The sequence below is a fragment of the Ambystoma mexicanum genome, chromosome 12, assembly GCF_040938575.1.
Source record: "Ambystoma mexicanum isolate Mex_15411 chromosome 12, UKY_AmexF1_1, whole genome shotgun sequence".
Lineage (NCBI taxonomy): Eukaryota > Metazoa > Chordata > Amphibia > Caudata > Ambystomatidae > Ambystoma > Ambystoma mexicanum.
In genome coordinates this window covers 1,227,762,186-1,227,782,760 of record NC_090936.1, presented here as the reverse complement: position 1 = coordinate 1,227,782,760, position 20,575 = coordinate 1,227,762,186, and the positions used below count along the sequence as shown (strand labels likewise).

General features: G+C 43.0%; 1 protein-coding gene across 2 annotated transcripts in view; it reads left to right on the top strand.

Annotated features, from left to right (window-relative positions):
* The window catches only part of NOPCHAP1 (NOP protein chaperone 1), an 85,858-nt gene that overhangs the window by 9,705 nt on the left and 55,578 nt on the right, over nucleotides 1–20,575 (top strand). For both annotated transcript variants that reach the window (XM_069629900.1, XM_069629901.1), the window contains exon 2: nucleotides 357–443. In XM_069629900.1, coding sequence (XP_069486001.1) covers nucleotides 357–443 — 87 coding nt within the window. The remainder of the gene's footprint in view (nucleotides 1–356; nucleotides 444–20,575) is intronic.

The following is a 20,575-nucleotide window of genomic DNA, read 5'->3' as shown; positions in this document are numbered from 1 at the left end:
CATCTGATGTTTTTCCGCTGTCCAGCGCGTTATAAGTCCGCCATCAGATGTGTGTGATTGTCCAGACTTGCCCTGTATCTCACTTCCTATGTGTTTAAAGGATTCGCGATCACATGAAGTGACGTAGATCAATAAATAAGAAAAGAAATTACCATCCAGTTTCAACTATTTGGCTGGTAATCCATTGCGCTAGGACGGGGATGCCTAGTAAATGTCCTTTTAGTTTGAGATGGCTTTCATAAACCTTGGGTCCTGAAGTTTGAATGCGAGGGGTTGGGGGGGGTCCTGAAGTCACTGTATGCAAGAGGAGGAGGAGGACAAAAGCTAACCTGCACCCTTCATTGCCTTGCACTTAGATCTTCACGACAAGCTGCTCATTAATTCCAAACTCTGCAAGAAAAAAGCGACGGCACCAGAGATAGTTGCGCTTCCCAGGAGCAGCCGTAAGTGTTTTATCTTTATTTTGATTTACCTATAATGAAATGAAAATGAAAAAAACAAATGTATAGTTTTTGTTAAATCAACTTTTTGTTTGTGGTTGCCCGTTCTGTCCCACCCGGTTTACTGGAATTGGGTTCACACAGTGCTTATTTACTCGCTGCATTTAATCTCCCAATGATGGTTTATAGCAAGTAAAAAACATAAATAAAAACATGAAATTACCACGATATCACACGAAACCTAAGTTGTTTTTTTCATCGTGGTGTGGAATTTGAAACCGGCTCATGATAAAGTATGGTTAACAATGGTGAAGGCAAATCAAATGAAACTAGTGAATGTTGGCATGGCTTCATGTTAAGCATACTTGCTTTTGTGAAGCATATTTAGAAAAAGAAGTTTCTAATATGCGCAGAAAATTGCATGCTGTGCACATTTCTGCCCAATGTTATTGATCAACTTTCAATTATTCTTTTTCCAAGTACTACCCCGTAAGACTGCACATACAGAAAACATTACCTGCATAAACATGTCTTCAAATCTTGCATCCTTTAAAATATGTGTTTGGTTACAGAATTATGATTTTGCATATTTGTGGCAGAGAAATGGGTGTTCAGTTTCAAGAGCATGTTTCTGATGTTGGTTATGTTGTATTGGTCGCTGATTAATACAAGGGTAGCAGTTTTCAAGTTTCGTACCTAAAGAAAGCAATGCTGGCTAGTGGCTAGTACAGACATTATAGACAGTGGCCGGCGCTGTTTCACCCTCCTAAGGAGCGAGGTGGGAAATCGTGACCCCTGGTCGTCGTCTTCGTCCTCATTCCTAAACTTTTCACCTGTTCTGCCGATGAAACATACCCTTCTGCATTTGCGCGATCTCAATGACACTTAGTCTAGTAAGATCGTTGTCTCTGTCCTCCCTCTGGTCCCCCTTCTTTGCCTCGTCACGCCTTGAAACACTTGTGCATAGGTGCGTTACAAATGCCATATCATAAAAAAATACTTTACACAATAAAGAAATAAATCCACAGATTAGTTTTAAAAATAATTGTTTGGAAAGTAATTTTACTCAGAGTGACTTCTCTGTGACTCATGAACCTTTCCCCATTAAAGCTACCACACAAAGCTTCTCCCACAATTCCATGCCACACAAAGCTCCTCTCACAGTGCTCTACCACAGCAGAGCGCCCTCCCACAATTCTATGCAACACACAGCTGCTCCCACCATGCCCTGCCACAGCAGAGTTCCCTCCTACAATTCCATCCCACACAAAGCTCCTCCCACAATGCCCTGCTGCAGCAGAACTCCCTCCCTTCTATTTTACACTTGTTTGGAGTGAATCCCTGAACACTACAGCTCTGGCTTTGGGATGTTTTGGGGTTTGGCGCTGTAGAAGAATTTTGCTTTATTGGACCTTTTGGGAATTTGCTGAATCCCTGGTCTTTGGTTGAGCATAAACCACGCCTGGGTGCAGCACTCGCACATGAAGCATTGCGTATCCATTCCACAGAGAAGGGCATGTGGAAAGCAGGGATTACGTGCTAACGTGAGAGGACACAGCTTCCTAACACCCTCACTAACCCCCCAGTAAAGCTATGGGTGTGGCTAGGTAGCACAGGACAGCACATACTTCACTCCCCTCCCTTGGTTGGCTCTTTAATGATGCAGCTGCTGCAGAGTAGAGTGCAGCATGCTCGCTCTTTTATTGCCGGCTTCCTCCCTGCCCCTCTGTCATGCACCGGGGTAGCAACCTACGCTGCTCTACCATTCCATGTGCTGCCATAAGGGAGGATCCAGAAGCACTGCCCGTCATTCTGCCATAACTCTGGCCCTGTTCACCACCTGAGGATCTCAGGATGTCGTTTGCTCCTGAGCAAGGAGCGGGTATGTGCAGCTTCCTGTTCTGGTCCTCTCTCTCTAGGTATGAGTGCCAGCAGCAACAGTGGTGCATTCCTGGGTATTTCATAGCGGTCTGTCATCTATAATAATTCATTCAAATATGCTTCTATCAACTTGTAGTGTGGGTTTGGGGAAATCGTTGAAGTTGCAAGCTACTAGCCAACCCATAAAAGATCACTTGCCATCTCCATTGTATAGAGACATCGAGCACACCAATTCGTACTCGCCAAGAGCCAGTGATCACAAGCCCATTGGTAGTGTCGACTCAAAGAGTGTACATCAGCTTCTGGGGTCGACTGACTCCCCCAGAGCGTATCAAGGGCATTGCCCTACACTATTGCATCTCTGAAATGGAACAGTGCACCACATTATACCGTACACCTATATCCATAGCCAAATCTATATCACACTTGGATTCCACAGCTTTATTACAGAGAAATGCAAATGGCATCACAGCATGTAATCAAAAAGCATAATTAAAAAAATAAAATTTATTATAATTTACAGTCCATATAAACTTTTATTACAAAACGAAACATTTTCATATAGCAAAGCGAAACAGAAACAAAAACCAAGAAGAAGAGAGGGGATCCTGTTAAACATTAATTAATAGTATTGCATCTATGAAATCAAAAACTGCGCAAGAAAGTTTGATGTTATGTCCTGACAGCACCTGAGTCCACCAATCATTTACATTCCCATTCAGTGGGGCCGCGAACCCCAAGAACAGGGCTCTTTGACTTATGATAGCTAAACATTCTGATATCAAGTGCTGTAATGTTTCTACTTGTTTTACAATATCTGCATAGATTGTCTTTTGTGTCTTTATATTTTTTTAGCCACAGCATCTCTCTAGTCTTTAACGCATTAAGCCTCAGCTTTAAGAATTGATATCTATGATACCGAGATGGATATCGTGTTAGATATTTCGGTTGACTATTAAGCCCGATTTCCACGGGTCCATCCTTTAAAGCAGATCGTAATTTTGCACGTTTCTGTGTTTTGAATCCAGAACCATAGTTTTAGCTTTTTATTTACCAGCTGCGGATCCGTTATTAGTGACACTTTTTTTAAAATGTCTGCTGAATTTAGAGTATCCATTAATTTAGTTCTCCAACATTTCAACAAGCTGTTTTATTCAGAAGATACTCTTGGGACTAATATTTTATATGCAGGAGAAGGCATACTTAGCATCGTTTTCCTCCAAGTGCACACGAATTCCAAACTATTGTGCTGTATAAGGAATTTAATGCAAGTTCGTGTCGCAGGAGTGTCATTGAGACATATCTCGGCAGGCAAAGCGCTCTACACCAAAAAAGACCTTCAAGTCTTTGCCAGGTGTCTGTCCAAATTCCAAGCTGTTTCTCCACCAAAGGTAATATAGAAAGTCAAGATCGGCCACAATGAAAATTTTCCATATTCCCTATGTAGTTTGGCACCTTGAATTGCATAAGTGGTCATTCTGCTCATAAGATCTTGATGCCATGGCCATTCACAGATTGATGTATTAAATTTCAGTCCAAGATAGCGAGTAGCTGTTGTCGTGCTGATAAATACGCCCGCTACCGTCCATTTAAAATATTTATTTTTTACTCCTTCTTGCAGGCCCATTTTCATTATTTTTGTTTTTAAAGTGTTTATGTCCAAATCATTCTCACTTAAATACTTGTGCAGTTTCGATAAGTAACCGTTGCAGCCCTATTTGGGTGCTGTCTATCAGTTACTCTTGGTGGAAAACAATTTACTTCTTTAAGAGCAAATGGCAGGTTGGCAATAGATAGTTTGAACAATTGCGCAGCTAAAGGACATCCTTGTTTTACCCCTTTTAGTGTTGCAGTTTCATTTGTCAAATCTCCCTGCTGGTTTAAACGAATTCGGATGGTTGTTTCAGTGTGTAGGGCTTTCACTGGATTAAGTAGCTCGAGCGGACACTTCCACCTTGTCAATTTCTTCCCTAGCAGCCCACAGTTTACACTATCGAAGGCTTGTTGCATGTCCACAAACGCAAGGAACAACTTATGTTTTCCTTTCAGGGTTTCTAGTTTCAAAAGGTTTAAGAGCACCAAGTTGACCTCTGTGCCCACACCTTTTGTGAAACCGGTTTGTCGACAGTCTCCACTACTGGCTCTACAGGCCCAGTTTGCTAATTCTTTTTGCAAAAAGGAGGCAAAGATCTTTCCGATAGTGTCAAGTAAGGCAATCGGGCGGTAGTTAGCTGGCTCCGCCAGAGTTCCTTTTATCGGTACCACCAGTGCGGTCCGCCAAGATTCTGGGATTGTCCTTGAGGTAGCAATGTTTATGAATAATTCCTCAATGAATCTCGCCCAATTTTCTTTGTTATTTTTTTAGCATCACATTTGTGATGCCGTCTGCGCCAGCAGCTCTTGAGTTTTTCAGATGTCGAATTGCAAATTTGATGTCAATGGATGATTCCCACACATCCCAAGCAATTTTGTTTTCAGTTTGTCTAAGTCTTGGAGTTGTTATTGGACTTTTAAACACCTCACTAAAGTGTTTTTCCCAGGCTGCAGCTGGTACTTCATTGGACAGAGCTTGATTACTCTTTGTGCTCCCATTATTTAAGATCGACCAGATTTCTCGATTTTATGTTTCACCATCAATTCCATCATTTGTTCGACATGTTCTTGATCTTGAATTATTTTCATTGATTTTACCCAATTTCGATATTTTTGGCACTGTTATTTGATGGTGATTTCCTTTTCTCTTCCTTGGTTTTTCTTTAACTTTCTTATCTCTGTGCATGATTTTTTTTTCTTCAAGGTGTACAGCATGACTGTATTTGTGTTTGTTCGTATTTCCTGCAATTCCTTTTAAATTAGTTTGTATACAGTGTTGCTTCAATAACGGGACATAATTTATTGCTTGTTCTGGGGATGTTTCTTGCAGCTGTGTTCTTAGATCATCTATCTGGTGGCCTTTTATTCTCAGTCTATTTCCTCCTGCATTTGTGCACAAAGTTTCAATGTGACTCACGGGCAGGGGATTACTTTCCAGAGACCATGTGAGATTCAACCCATTATGGTCACTCACTGTAGTTGTCAATACACTTCCTCAATATCATCGACTACGTTTTGGGAGACCCAGATGTAATCGAGGATCTTTTGGCTCTGGTTTTGGTGCCAGGTGGCTTTCGCAGGTAGATCTCCTTTAACCTTCCCATTTACCATTTTGCAGTTTCGACTTTTGAGTGCGGACTTCCATTTCTGCCCTTTATTTGAAAGGTTTTCAAAAGGAATTGGTATATTAGTTTTTTTTTTTTCCTTGTCTGAACCACGAGTAGTTCAGGTCGCCACATATTATTTTCAAGTTGTTCAGAGCTCCCATTTTGTCGTCAATTACTGAGGGTACTGAATTTAAATATGTCCTTTCACTGATCATTTCTGGATTCCAGTAAGTATTTAACAAAAGTAGATGAGTTGGATCATCGTTATTAGGGTGTTTCAGCTCTATAATGGTTCCTTGGAGAAACATGTTTGGATTACAGGAATCTAAGACTGACACATTTTGGAGTTTTTCACCATTGTTAACAACCCAGAGAATGGGCATCCCATTCAGTTTTTCCATGCAGGATTTAATAGGATAGTGTAACCATCACGCGAGAGAGCATCTCTGAGCCACGTTTCTTGTAGACACATAGGTTGAAGGGGAAAATCATTAAAAAGGTGCTGGAAACCTCTTGTGTTCCATGATAACAAATTTACGGGAGATTTCTCGCTGATGCATCATAGCTATTTGGAAAGCTGTGTATTTGAAGTAAATTTACCATGGCTAGTTGTTCTGGATGTTGGTGAAAATTCTTTTAATTATTTTTGCTCCATTGACATCAACTTTCTCAGATCTTCTCTTCTCTGCAAATTTTTTGAGGGCGATTGTATATGAAAGCTTGGGGTTTTATCATCCTGTGTTTCTATCTCTGGTTCGAGGAAAAAGGTCAAATCCACAAAAGAGCAGATCGTCCTTAGCATCTAGTACAGATTCCCACACTACTTGAGACTTGATATGAAGTAGCACTTCGTGTGATGTTTTTTTGGACACATATTCTACTATGGTGATGTCGTCCGAGGTGACCGTACGTAAAGATGGAATACATTTGAATAATTTCATCACGTTTCCTCGATTTTAAGTTTACTTCATTGTCATCCTCGTGAATGTTTTGTAGTCTGTTTCCACCGTTTTTTTTTCCTTTCCCATCTGTCTGTTGGGAGGTGTTTTTCTTGTCTCTTTCGTTTGTTTTAGCACTTGATTTAGGGTCAGTTTCGGACTTAATTTACAAATCGCACCAGACTTGTTGTCGCCATTTTTTTTCTTGATTTCCGGGGAGATCTTGTACTCCTAGGTCTGTGCTTTTCCTACTTGCATGTCCGGTCATTTTGTTTAAAGTTGTTTTTGACTTTTATACTGACCTAAAATAACAGGCTCTGCAGCATCAGTTGTTTCGTCCACTGAATATGTTAAGTCAAATAAGTCTATAGAAGAGGACAAGATAGTGGCCGTCTGGTCAGCAGACTCGATTCTCCTCTGTTTTTTTACGTTACTTTCCTGCACTACTTTTTTAAACTTCCAGAACTTGGTTTGATTTATTGGCCACGTCGTTTCCAGGCGCCATTCTTTTTGTACCATTGTGTGTTTAAATAGACCAATCTTCGTAGGAGTTAGTAAGTTTCTTATAAACGTTCTTGAGGTATGACTGGTAACTTTTTTTATTTTTATGTCCATTAGAAGATTCCAAAAGAGGAGAATGGATTTTTTTTCTTTTTTCTTTTTCACTAGCATCATCATTTTCACTTGTGTGTTTTTCATTTATCTTTTGATCAGCTTGAAATTCTTAATTCGCCCTTGAGACTAACTCTTTTCGCGGGCCAACCGGAGGCTCTTGAATGTGAGTTGCTGCCCAAACTTGCGGCATGTTGTCCTTAGACAACTGTACGCTCTGATTGGTCTTTACACAATTAGTCTGAAGAGCAGGTTTGACAGCATTTATTTCAGCTGTATGTCAATCGTTTGTGACTACAACGGTTGGATAAAGTCCTGCTTGTGGCCTCTTTGTGACCAAGTCCATTGGATTCGTTGAGGTGAAGTGTAATGTCATATTTTCCTGGGCTATGGTTGGTGGCACTTTACAAGGACATTGAAGCAAAGCTGCTGCCATTGCGTCAGATTGCTGCACCCATTTAAGTGATTCTAGGAGAGCGCCCATTAGGTCATCTTTTATCGATTGGTCTTTATTAAGGTGTTCCAGTTGTTGACGCTGTCATTGCCTTGTTTGGTCCGCTTCAATGTTCATCCTTTGTTCGCGAGTATCAGTAAAGGCTTCTAGATTTCCTAGCTTAGTCAAAACATTGTTTAGTAACGTTGTTTGACCCTTATTGTGTCGTGCACTGATTCATACAATTTGATGAACGGGATGAGCGCTGATGAAGAAGCGGCCAGAACATTGTTGTGAATTTGGATGGCTGCAGCTACTGATGGGCTAGATTTTTTTTTTTGTCCCCCTCCTGATGCTTGTCGACTGCTCTTGGGCTTGCATGTTCATTTGATTCACCAAGTGATGGTCTTTCTTTTTTTACCCCCGCTAAGGAGTCAAGTTTTGGAAGCCAACCGTTCTGGGGAGTCCGTTTTAGAGATGTTCAATAAATCTCGTAGTTGAAAAGGCGTAGAGGATTTCAAGGCACTAGCTGATAGTGGAGTGCTCGCATTATCTTGCAATGTTGTGTAATAAATGGGCGTCGACGCCCCGCTTTGCCATTCTTTTTTTCCTCTGAACATTATTTTTTTGTTTGTGATTTCGAAAATGTTACGCTCCGGCAGCGCTGTTCTCGCCAGTCTCCCTCGGCAGTTACACCGGCTTACACTGTCCGGGAAAGACATCGCTGTGGCAGCGTTATCGGTTTCCATGGAGACTGTATGGACGTCGGCATCAGTATCGGCCGTGTCAGCTGACACGCGCATTACGCACAACGCATACATCGATGCCCCGCCCCTTGCCTTCTTAATCTGGTTCCTCTTTGGGCTCGGTGCTGCTAATTGTAGTTTACACGTATTCTTACGTGTTTAGCCCTCAAGCTAAATTCTTTCTTCAAACCTTTCAACTTAGTTTCCCTGGTTTTCGACTTTGCCTTCCACTCGGACTGTTCACGGATTGCCCTGTTGACTTTGGTTCTACACGCTGTTACGCCTCGGAACGTTTCCTGGATTGTTGACGGCTGTCAGAAGTCGTTTTCCTATGCTCTGTATCTTTTTGGTTCCTTCCATAAGGGCTGCATCGGAACAATCATCGCCTGACACTAATTGCTTTCAGTAAGTGTGTCTTCGTTTCAAGTTGTCATTAATTCCTGTGATTGTTGCTTCTTGGATAAACACCGCCTACTCCCGCTGTGAAGAAAATTACTTGTTTCCTTGGACATTGTGCTGGATTTGTATCTTATTTTACAAGTGCAGTTCAGGACGTTTCCAGTTACCTGCACCAACCCGTACCTAGTGCGTCCCTCGTGCCGTTTGAGTGTTTCCTCCCTCACTAACTTCCCTGTTTATCATTTTCTCCTGTTGTTGTGTCCTTTCCAACTGGATTTCTTTTGGCTCCACAACCATCTCCTTCCAGGTCAGTTGTGCATTCCCTAGGGGTTCAAGGGGAGTCCTTAACTCAGTAAAGCTAGTTCCTTATTGTCCTTTGCATTGTCCTTTTAGGCTCTGTATCTACTCTGCTACTCCAACCAACTTGTTATTCAGGTATTCATGAATAGTTGATTGTTTTACAATTATCATTTTTATCTTTCCGCTTATAACCCTTTCTGTGGTTTCTTTTCAGCTGTTGGTCTAGCGGTGTATGTGTCTACCCCGCTCTTTTATTTTATTGATACCTCTGTCTGTCTTATCAACGCAGCAGAGGCATACATCATAAAGTGCCCCTCTTTTGAGGAAGCCTGATTTACTAAAATCGGGGTAGCTGAGGTCGAGACTGGTTGGTCTGAGAGTTCCACCACTTCTGTCTTTGCTCACTATTATGCCACTTACATCGTTTAAGTGACCGGCAGCCATTACAGTAGCTGCAGCAAGCGCAGAAAAAGAAGGTATCAGTGTTGATTTGACAGGAGCAATTTCAAGTACACTGCTGTTTTTTGTGCTTACAGTCTCGTCTCTTACCTTTTTGGCTTGGTACTTCCGGGTTTGGCCAACGTCCATGGGTTTAGAGCCCGCCGTTGTTGCTGGGTTTTAGCTCGGGTGTGAGGACCAGTTGTGGAAGCCATTTTCCTCTGCGCCTCTTGCGTCCCGCAGAGGACTGTGGCAGACTGTCAACTCTGCTTGCAACTCTGTGCGGCACTCCGCGCGTTCTGAGTTTTTGAAGGTGTAGCTTGAGGCTGAGGCTGGGCTAATTAAAGCGACAGCACGCCAACGGAGCACGGTAGTCCTGCTCCAAGCTATGCTCCGCGGAACTCCAAACACAGGAGCAAACGAAGAAAGCCGGGTCGCTGCAGCTCCTCTCACGAACCACTGTGGCAGACTGTCAACTCTGCTTGCAACTCCGTGCAATTATATAACCAGTAATAAAATAACATGATCAAAGCCAGCCTTCAAGAAATAATAAAAAAAAATTATAGAAGTTCTACATAGTCCATCCCACTTAATCTTCTCCTGGATAAGTAAACATTACTGAATGTAATTAGTTCAAAGTGAATGTGCATATGTTTTAAACTTGAATCATTCGCTTTTCTGGGTCGAAAAAGCTTGTAAATAAAAAGCTGAATGCGCGTTCGGCTTGGTAAAAAAAAAAATGTAAGCCCATAATAACGAACAAGGGGTGCATTAGGTGCTGCAGGGGTGTCCCCAGCTCCCCTAGATCTGCATTAGGTGCTGCGGGGGTGTCCCCAGCTCCCCTAGTTCTGCATTAGGTGCTGCTGGGGTGTCCCCAGCTCCCCTAGTTCTGCATTAGGTGCTGCTGGGGTTGCATGGGTGTCCCCCTTTAGATTAAATGTAATGGGGGGGACAAATATAGATATTCCGAAAAGCTTGGAACAAAATGCGAGCAAGTCGGCTCTGATGTTTTGTAACTGGAGCTTTTCTGAATGCGGTCTTTCAACATAGATCCGACTCCACTGCACACCAGATCTTGCGAGTAAACATCCAAGCAATAGGCCCACCAGCAACCCCTCCTTATGTACAAACAGTATACCATGGGCTCCATCACCCTCTGTTCTCTTCTAAATCCCAAAACCTCTGTACACAACCAATGTCTGATTGATCATTTAGATAGCCCAATTCCTTGTTTTAGCCAGAAGTTGTCATCCTACCAAAGCATGCGTCAAACACATGACATTGTCGATGAAAGGTGATGAGCGTTCTGTGTCTTATGGCCGGCATAGGGACAGAGTTGCCACGCATACAGCCCTCTCGGGCAACAATCTTGTGAAGAAAGCATGCATGTATTGGTTCAGTCCTGCGGATTCTAGGAGGGGGGGGGGGGCACTGATTTTCTTCATATCTCACTGTGTGTCGGGCAACATAATATGAAAGCCTGAGGGATCTGCTGTTGATTGTGTCAGAACATACCGTAACCATCTTTTCCAGTCCTGTTCTTTCGTGTCCTCCTTGGCTGGTTACGTCCATACTAAATGCATTTCTAATTGGAAGAATGGAACAATCTCCCAAGTGCTACATTGGATGCTTTCAGGACATCCTGCCTTTCTCTGTAAACTTCATGGTTCTGGCAGAGTGCTCGCAATGCAGTGGGATTCACAATTTTCTGAATAATGTCTGGGTCAGAGATCTAATGAGCTGCTGTCATGTACGTTAGTTCTATTTAATGATCATTAACCTCTTTAGTGCGTCATAAAAACTGGCCTCTTATGTCCGCAATTCTAGGGGGTACTACAAGGAAATGAATGCCAGGTCCTCTGCAATAGATGGTGGTAGTGCAGCTCATGGATGGCAAAGTCCGGTGCAGTCCTGGATAATCGGCTCAGAACACTCTGGGCATCACTCGGGTTGGGGTGTCTGGATCCTAAATCAATTCTCACCAGTTGAAATCACACAGCAGCCCTACCTGGGCTCTAGGCAAAGCTTGAGAAGGGCCATGACTATACATGACCGTTTCCTATCCTTGAACAGGAGAAAGATGGCTGCCAAGGGCAGTGGTTTACAAAAACATGGGTAACTACAGAACCAAGGGATGGAACTACATCCACAAACCTCCCTCCACTGTAACCGATGAAATTCCACAAGCTTCAATGGTTGCGCCTTTTCTTGCATCCTTTATTGACACGCGCGTGCTGGGTAAGAATTCTCGTTTTGCGTTTTCCCACCATTGGCTTTTTTCTTTTAGCTTCACTTACCTGCTCAGCTCAATTCTTTTGGGGACCTTGAAGGGCCCTTAAGGCTGGCAATGCTTTCTGTTTTGTCGTAAAGTAGCCCACACCACCTTACAGTGGCGTGTGCTACTTTGTATCCCTTTTTCACTGCAACATTCTTTGTTTTTGTTCATCTTGTTCTGATGCTCTCCCCTGCACCCTTGTGTTTTATTTGTTTGATTTTTACTGCACAATGCCATTTTGGAGTACCAAATACTCAAAATGGCTATCACACGTGGTTTACGTCCTGTCCTTTGGCTCTCTTGCTTTTTGGCATTCATCCTCCTAACCTCTCAGTTCAGTATGCGCTCAGTACATGTAACCCTTACAGTTGCATGTACTAAGCGTGTGGCGTTTGGCTTAAATATACTGTCACCCAAAGCACTGCATTTCTTAGTGATTTGCATGACAATACATTTAAGCAAACAGTAATATCCCGGCGCAGATAGGTCTCGGCGATCGGTTATAACTGTTTGCATTGCCACCCCAGTACGGACAGCCAACAGGGCGTGCATGAGTGGGAGCTGTGCCGAAATGGCTGGTGGCTAATTTGCTGCACCTAACCAAGGCATACCGCTGGCATAAAATGTTTAAATGTCTACTGTTTACAGGCCCTATCAAAGGGGTGGGGGCAGCCTGCCCCAACCCGACTGGTGCCAGAGTGAAGGTGGACCCCCTCATAGCCCCCAACCTCCACCCTACCTGAGTGTGTGGCGGTGGCGCTGCAGGGGGAAATCCAACCGGCACATTGGCAGCAGCACTGGCGCGAGCCACAGGACGAGATGCCAGCGATTGCCCCCCCCCACCCCCAGGCAATGTCGCAGGGTGCCGTGGATGCCACAACACGGTTGAGGGAGGACCGCAGCGGGGCAGTGATCTCTACCCCAGGATGCAGTGGCAGCATTAGCTGGAACCAGCGCACAGCGAACCTACACTTCATCAGCTGGGATTTCTCCTCCTAGTAGGAAGCCAACTAAGCCGTCAGGGATGACTGTAATGATTTCAAGGCCTCCAGGGAGGCCGTGATATAGACTTCTGCTAGCCCACCAGTGAATGGAAATATTAAGGCCTTAAAACAAGGGGCGGCAGATGATTGGGCCGTCCATACCAGAAATGCTGCAAGGGCACACAAAAAGGGGGCGGGGCTAGCCCCAAGAGACAGGTTAGCCATTGGTCAGGGTAAATCCAATCCTGGGAGTTGGTGGGGTGCTTTAGTCGGGCAAGGACAGGAAGTGGTGGAGGACGGCAGAGAGACTAGGGAACATACTGAGTGTGGAAGCTATTGGAGAGAGGGGATCTGTGGAGTATTTGTGTGTGAGTGAAGAGTGTGAAGAGTGTGTAGAGTAGGAGTAGCAGGGCGGAGGTCATAGTGGAGGTGGTAGCCGTTATGGGAGTAGTATATTGGTAGAGGGAGTAGCAGGTAGATGATAGTAGTGAACGGTAGTGCGTCTTAGGCAGTGGTAGGCACAGTACAAAGGGAGTAGTGGTAACCGAGTGGTGGTAGTGTTGACAGGGAGTGGGAGAATAGGAGTAGTGGGAGGATTAGCAATAAGAATAGAGGCAGTAGTAGCAGAGGATGCCAGGAGGTATTATAAGAGGGAGTAAATTAAAACCGCAAAGGTTTCAGCAGAGGGCGTTGAAGGTCAGATTGATCTTAAGAGCAGGAGAAAGAAGAGAAGTAAGATCAAAGGTTGGAGGTAGAAAGGCGGAGTGAGAGATTGGAAGGATAGCAACATGGTGGGAGGAGAACATTTAGGAACCCCAGAGTAGTGCAGGGTCCGGCAAGAACGGGTGTGGAAGAAGCGAGAGTGGTACTGGGCAAAAGAAGACACCATCCCTATCGACTTCTTTAAAGTACTAAACGGGATAAGTTGTGGAAATTCTACAAAAACCCCAGGGAGTGAGTTAGCCAACGCTTTAGGGAAAACCCCAATAGTATTATAGCAAACGACAGATTGGTGTCCCCATTGGCGAGATACTAACACCCTGTTAAGGACACCTGGGCTAGGGATGGGGAAAACTGGTGGGAAATAAGTAGTGGGGGGGTCCCTACTGCCAAATTCCCCAAGAACCCGCTTAGCCCGGAGACCTACCCGTGAATCCATTAGACCAACCATTTGTAATTTCAAATAAACACAGTTGGCACAACTTCTAGTCTCCAGTGTGGTTATTAGTGGCGGGCCAACCCGCCATACTACATATACCTCTCGGCACTATGCGATTGATTGTACTCCGCTCTGAGTAAAGCGAAGATGATATTGGGTAGGTAATCGCTGGTACTTCACCATTAAGCTTTGAATAATTGCAGGAATGCTTGCAGGGCTCCAGAGTGAGATTGATTCAGCAAAAGACCATTCAGAGCATTTACTAATGCCAGGACAACATGCTCAGGGTGGATAATGGGTATTGTGGCACTGGCAGGGCATCCCTCGTGCATGTTTTGGACCTGCAGAAAAGGGAAGGATGTCCCTTGTGTTTAAGCCCAGATTGACTGTCTATTCTTGGCTCGTTGGAAGACACTGAGCATCTGCCACTCGGGCACTTGCACAGGGAGGAGCACATAAAGGTTGAGTTTGGAAGTCTCAAATGAGACCAACTTTGGAGGTGTGGATTTCTGATATTCTAAGGCTGGCCTCTGTGGGGAAGAAACCCACGATGAATCGAAGGAAAAATAAGACCGTATCTGGACAGCTGTATGTGAAATAACCACTTGTAGTGTGTTCGTTGACATGTAGTATATCTAGCGATACACCTTCCTCCCCACCCACTTTCCTATACATTTTCTCGACACTCCCCTTATATCCATCTTTGACTCTTCCTAAGTTGTACTTAATCTTTTCAGTACACCTCCTCAAGGCCGTGATGCGGCTGAAGAGCTTCCTTTCTAGGATAATTCTGTAGGGGGCTGCTCTTGAGGATGCATAGTAACAGGCACAGAGATATTAGTTACCTCTCGATTATCTGTAGCTATTTTACAATGTGTCCTTTCTTCCCCCGCTCCTCAATCCCTTCCTTCCGGTGCGTGCCCTCTTTTTCATTTTACCAGTGTATTATTTCCTTGCGCTTTCTGAAAGATTTCCATCATTTTGAGAGGAATTCCTCTCACTTTTGTGCCAGGCAGATTTTGAAGGGAAACATACAAGTCTGTCAGGTGAGTAGTCAGTCAGTCAAAAATTCAGAAATTCTTCTACATAAAAACGCAATAGCAAATTAATTCACGGCACAATTATTATATAACTAGCTAGAGAACACGTACTGGAGCAGAATCCTAAAACTTCGGAAGGGATTACCAATATCATGTCTTCGATATGAACTAGGTCTTGTGTCAATCAATGCAAGAATAGCATGGAATGTTATCCACGTACAGGAAGATCACTGTTGAAAAACGTGTTCCACAGTTTGATATTCTTGCTGATATAGGAAAATGTAGCAAAGACTCGGTTCCGACCAAATGGATAGCACAATGTGAAAAACACTTGACTGACCTGAATACTGACAGTGACACATTGAAAAGGAATCCAAATCTAGTAATAAAAAAAAAAACGATGGGAACTAGGTTGGACAACTACAGTTGATAGGCGAAACCAACATAGGTTGATGAAAGACGCAGCGTAAGAAGGTAAAGACCGGAATACTCTACCGCAATAACTTGAGAAATCCCTTAGCATGAAATATAGAACTACTTACGTTAAAGGTTCGCTTGAACTTATTCGACACAAAGGAGAGCGTGAGATTGAGACAGAAGTGGTTGGAACCAAAATTGTCAAGTTTTGTGAAAGATGTAAAGAAACCTTAAAACATCTGACTCTATATTGCCCAGGTCTTAAGTCGTTGTGAACTAGACACCATCACTCAGTGACAAAGATTGGTGGTTGAGGTTTGCAAACTGAAAGGGTAAATCATCGTACGCTTTAATGAATTTTTTGGCCAAAATTAATTCGATGCTCCTTGAAAAACCTGAGGAACAATAAACCTGGAGCTTAATGGAACAAGTGGTATGACATGTGAGACATGATGCATGATGTAGGACAAGATCTACAAGGATGATTGTATGTAAATGATTAGTAAGATGATATGGTTTTGATGTCCCCTTTATTTTACTAAAATAAAAAAATTTAAAAAATGATATAATCACATGTAAAATACTTGATAACGAGCATATTAAAATTGACGACCATTTATTTAAAAATAGCTAACAAATCTAAAAACAGTTTCAAATATGTATGATGATAATAATAAAATGAATTTATAACTCTAGTACATACTGTAAACCCTCAAGACTATTGTGTAACTAAAAAGAATTTCTGGAACTTTCAACTTTTTTCCTTCCATTCCTTTTCCCATAGTCTCCAGGCTCCTTGCATATTCAAGGATAATGGCCAAGCCTCGAGTGGAGATTCTACGTTGAATAAAAAACAAAGCACTGGACGCTAGTGCAGAAATCTGTTGGCCATAAAAGGTGGAAGCAGTAACCTTTTTCATAAACGATTCATATGCCGGGCAAAAAAATAACAAATGTGCCATATTCTCTAGTTCTGCCCAGTGCATCGGACACCTTGCCTCGATACCTCAACCTGATCTCTTACATAAAGCTTCACGCGGCAGTAAGCATTCAAATCGTGCTCAGGTTATCAGCATCTCTGGGATTCATTATCAGACCAGGTTAAGTGATCTTTTATTTGCCCACTAGCTAAGATCAAACATCGTCTATTTGCTGGTCTGGGTTCTGTAGCGTCCGTGGTTCATTCCTTTTTAAGCTCTCTTTATATCCCTGCTGGCAATACTATTAAGCAGAGCAGGGGTTGCATTGATCTTTCCCAGTGTCACTTTTGTATTTGTGAACCATTCGACCTCCTCTATCTCTTGTTTAGTCATCAAATAAACATATGTTGGGTAAATGTCGAATTTGGGTTAGTCCAGATCCTGATCCATGGAAGGGCCGTGCTCTGAGCCAATTCATCATGTATAAAACCTAGGCCTATTTAATTGTGCGTTGCATAATTTGGGGCAGAGCCAGCAAATGCTCTAGAAAAGCATTTTCTTCTCTTTTTTAATTTTTTTCTAGCTAGCATGGTCTGCAAGGCCCCACACTGCAGCTCCGTACTTGGCGGCCCCTATTGTTCTAGCAAATAGTGTTGATGATATTTAGCGCTTGCTGTTTATCTTGTTTTGTGAAATGATAGATGCCTACAATGCACTGTTTCATTAGAGATACTTGCTTGGTAGAATGAGCCTCTGCCGTAAAGCAATCTAAGAAACGAATCCCGGGGTAATCAAAGGGGGTAACCCTCAGGATAGGGGTTGCATTGCACCATGTAGTTAGACATGTTCTCTTCCTTCGACAACATACCATGACTGCAGATTGTTACGAATTTACTGGCAGATCACGTTCCCACATAAGAGTCGTATACTTATTAATTAAAAGTTATAAGGCTCTTTGAGTGCACGCAATAAGGATAGCATTGCCGGCATAAACTAATGCCGCAATCTACATCCCTCCTGTCTTGGGAACGTCTGTATTGCAATCATTAATATACAGGGAGAACAAGGATGGAGCTTATACACACCCCTGTCTAACCTCTGAACATATGGGGAACCAGGGTGTGCAATGTCCTCTCTGGTGTGATGCAAGCTTCAATATTCGGGTGTAAAACCTAAGAATGTCTATGATGTTTACTGGCCAGTCATAGGACCCAAGTATGATCCATAATTTGTTCAGATTAACTTTATCGAGAGCAGTGCCTAGGTCCTTGACAGGTTCTTGTTTGAAATACAGGCAATGGGCAAATACCATATATAAGATTAGCCCTCGCTCCATAGTTCCTAGTGTCGGACGAAACCCAAGCTGAATAGGAGCCAATATGGCTTGGGAAGTGACCCACTCTTCCATATTATTCAGGCGACATCAACCAAATAGCTTGCAACTAGTGTTTAGTAATGAGATCGGCCGATAGGATTCTGGTCTTTCTCTTCATCCATTTTTAAATATTGGGACAATAATTGCACGTCTCCAGTCCTCCAGGATGGTTTTAGAAAGTAATATATTGCATTAATCAATATAGTCAGGATGGGTCCCCACTCTTCCGTATAATCTTAATAGTAATCTACAGGTATCCTATCCGTGCCTGGTGCTCTCTATCCCGCTTAGATAGCTTGATAGCCTTAGTCACCTCCATAAACTTAAATGGGAGTGGAGCTTCAGTATTTACTCTTAGTGAACTTCCATCGTCTTCACATGGAGTATCTTGTGCGGATCTCCCCTATCCCAGATTCAGGATTTCTTTCACCCTGCTATTATCAGGGTCATCAGTTTGTAATCCAGTCATATTCTCCCTATATGCTGGGCCATTATTTACTGCTTCCCAACATTTGTTTAAAATTTGTATCCTTACTTGCCAGCTCCAGCTTATTCCATGCGGTTGTATCTAGTTCTACTATCCATTTCATGATAGCTCGTTTGTATTGCGTTCTGGCTGTTCCAATCTCCCCCTTTGGTGTGTTTACTTGTTTCAATGAACTCAGCAGATTTTTCCTTGCGTCTCTTAATCTTTATCAAATCACGCTTTCTTCTCCTCATTCTGAGTACCACTCTAAACTACAAATACTTCACGTATATCAGCCGTAAGCTTCATCCATGTGTGAACAATCACCACTGGGTTGTCCATCATTTAACAGGATCTGGAAACTAGGCTGCTTCTTTCCCAATGTTTGGGCTTGTACCTCGTGTTTTGTCCATTTTATTACGTCTCAGCCGCTTTGTTGTGCACCCTCTACATGTAATCTCAGACAGGTGTTGAATATAGATTTCTCTTGTTCCTCCCTATTCCACCTAGAACGAGGGCAAAATGATCGCTAAATAAGTCAGGGTGGATTCGGAATTTCTCAATATTGCCCCACATGTTGGTCATCTCCAGAAAATAGTCTATAGTAGAACTGCACCTTGACCTCTAAACGTCAAGGCCACTGGTAAATAATCAGGAAACTACCATTCATTGATCATTAGCCAGTGCCAGAATTTTAAGCCTTCCCCACAAGTTCTCGGATCCAGCATTTCGGGGGTGGGAATATTCAATACAGCATCTTCCTCCAAATCGAAAAGGACCTCCAAGGGGCCATTACCCTATAATCAACCGAGTTCTCAGAGGTGGGGCTGTTATATATTGAGAATGTATATGCGATACCCAACGCTGAGGACATAATGAACACTTGAAAGAGTAGCTAGGCCCCATAATATCTTCCTCTTTTCCATTTCTTAGCTCTGACATGGTAAGTCAATAACCAATTATTCCCCCCCCCCATGTTTCTTGTAGTAAATTTAAAATAATGTCATATTCAACCAGTAAACTCTTTACCTCTTGTGCTTTTAACTTGTCTTTAGCACCTGCTATGTTCCATGAAACTATGGACCGTTGTTTCAATTCAACAATTTTACTGTCACCATCAGTCTGTATTTCGTTAGTAGCCAGGACAGGGACATCCGGGACCGGAACTACAACAGGTAGAATTCGAATTTCCGAATTCGATATATCAGGTTCATCCGGCAGTTCATCTATTTCTTCTAGCGGTGTTAGAATATGAAATCTATCCTCCAGTGCTGTATTTCCCATTCTTGGAATCTCTTTCGTGTTGCTCATAGCACCTTTCTCATCGCTACCAGATTGGACTGCATTGTTCGAGACATGACCAAGTGGATCTGGTATTGCTTGACTCTCTGTTTTGGGATAAAAAAAGAGGGGAGAGGGGGCGGTCTTAGCTGTGAGTCTCGACAAAAATTTACCAAGTTTGGAGCAAAGTCCATATGACGCTACTTGGCATGATGCAAAAGTCCGATTTTGGAATTGTTTCCACCCAGCCAACTCTCCTGGCCATTAGTATAGAATTAGGATTAATGCAGTGACCCAGTAAATGGGTATTCTCCAGTGGGCCGCCTTGCTTATTAGAGATGTAGTTTCAAGTGATGCTATAGGTAATTGTACCCCCATTATTGTGCCCACAAGCGGGGTGGCTGCTGGCGGGAGACTTAATACATTTGTTACATCGTTATTAACCATAGGGACCATATGTCTTTAAACAAGGTTAGTAGTCCACAGAGGAGTGTCTGTGCCTTCTCCTTTTTTTGAGAACTTTGATCTTTTTCTTTGTTTCTTAGCTCTCTTTTTGGGTCATTCCGGGAACTTTTTGGTCATTTCGGAGCTTCTCACTTTCAGACGACTTTGATTTTGAAGGGTTAGTGCTGGGCGACTTGGATGTAGAGTGCCTGGGGGCTAATTTAGACCATCTCTCCTTCGTGCCTTTGGCGTCTTCTTTTGGCACGAGCCACAATCGGCTGCCCGATGATTGGCACTGATGAGACACCAGAGACCCACTTTATGAAAATCCATTATCGTCGTTTTTTGTGTCACAGTCATAATGTCTTTTAAAGCCATATGATTTTGGTGTCGACATTCTGTCAAGAAAGTAGATTATTATTATTATTTTTTTTCCTCTTCCCTTTTTTGATTGAATACATGAGAACATTTCAGAGGGGTGAAGATAGTTCCCGAGAAGCGCTAGGAGGAAAAGGGAACTGATGTCCTGGGGGGGCAGTGTGAGCTTCTTAGAGAGGCCCACGTCCCATCCTCCTTTGATGATTATGAGCCCTGAGGGACTTAGATGTTAATGCTGCATAGGGTCCCCTGCTGTCGAAAAGATTCCGAGATCTGCTGTAGCAGGAGAAATATATCGAAGATAAGGAATTCTTCAGAGGACTCATTGGAACTAGAACTAGAATTTAGTCCAAAGTCCATTAAACTAGCATTACAGAAAAGTAATGCTTAAATCTCAATTTAAGGTGCTTCTGATGCGGCAAAACCCAATTGGATTTCTTTTTACCTTTT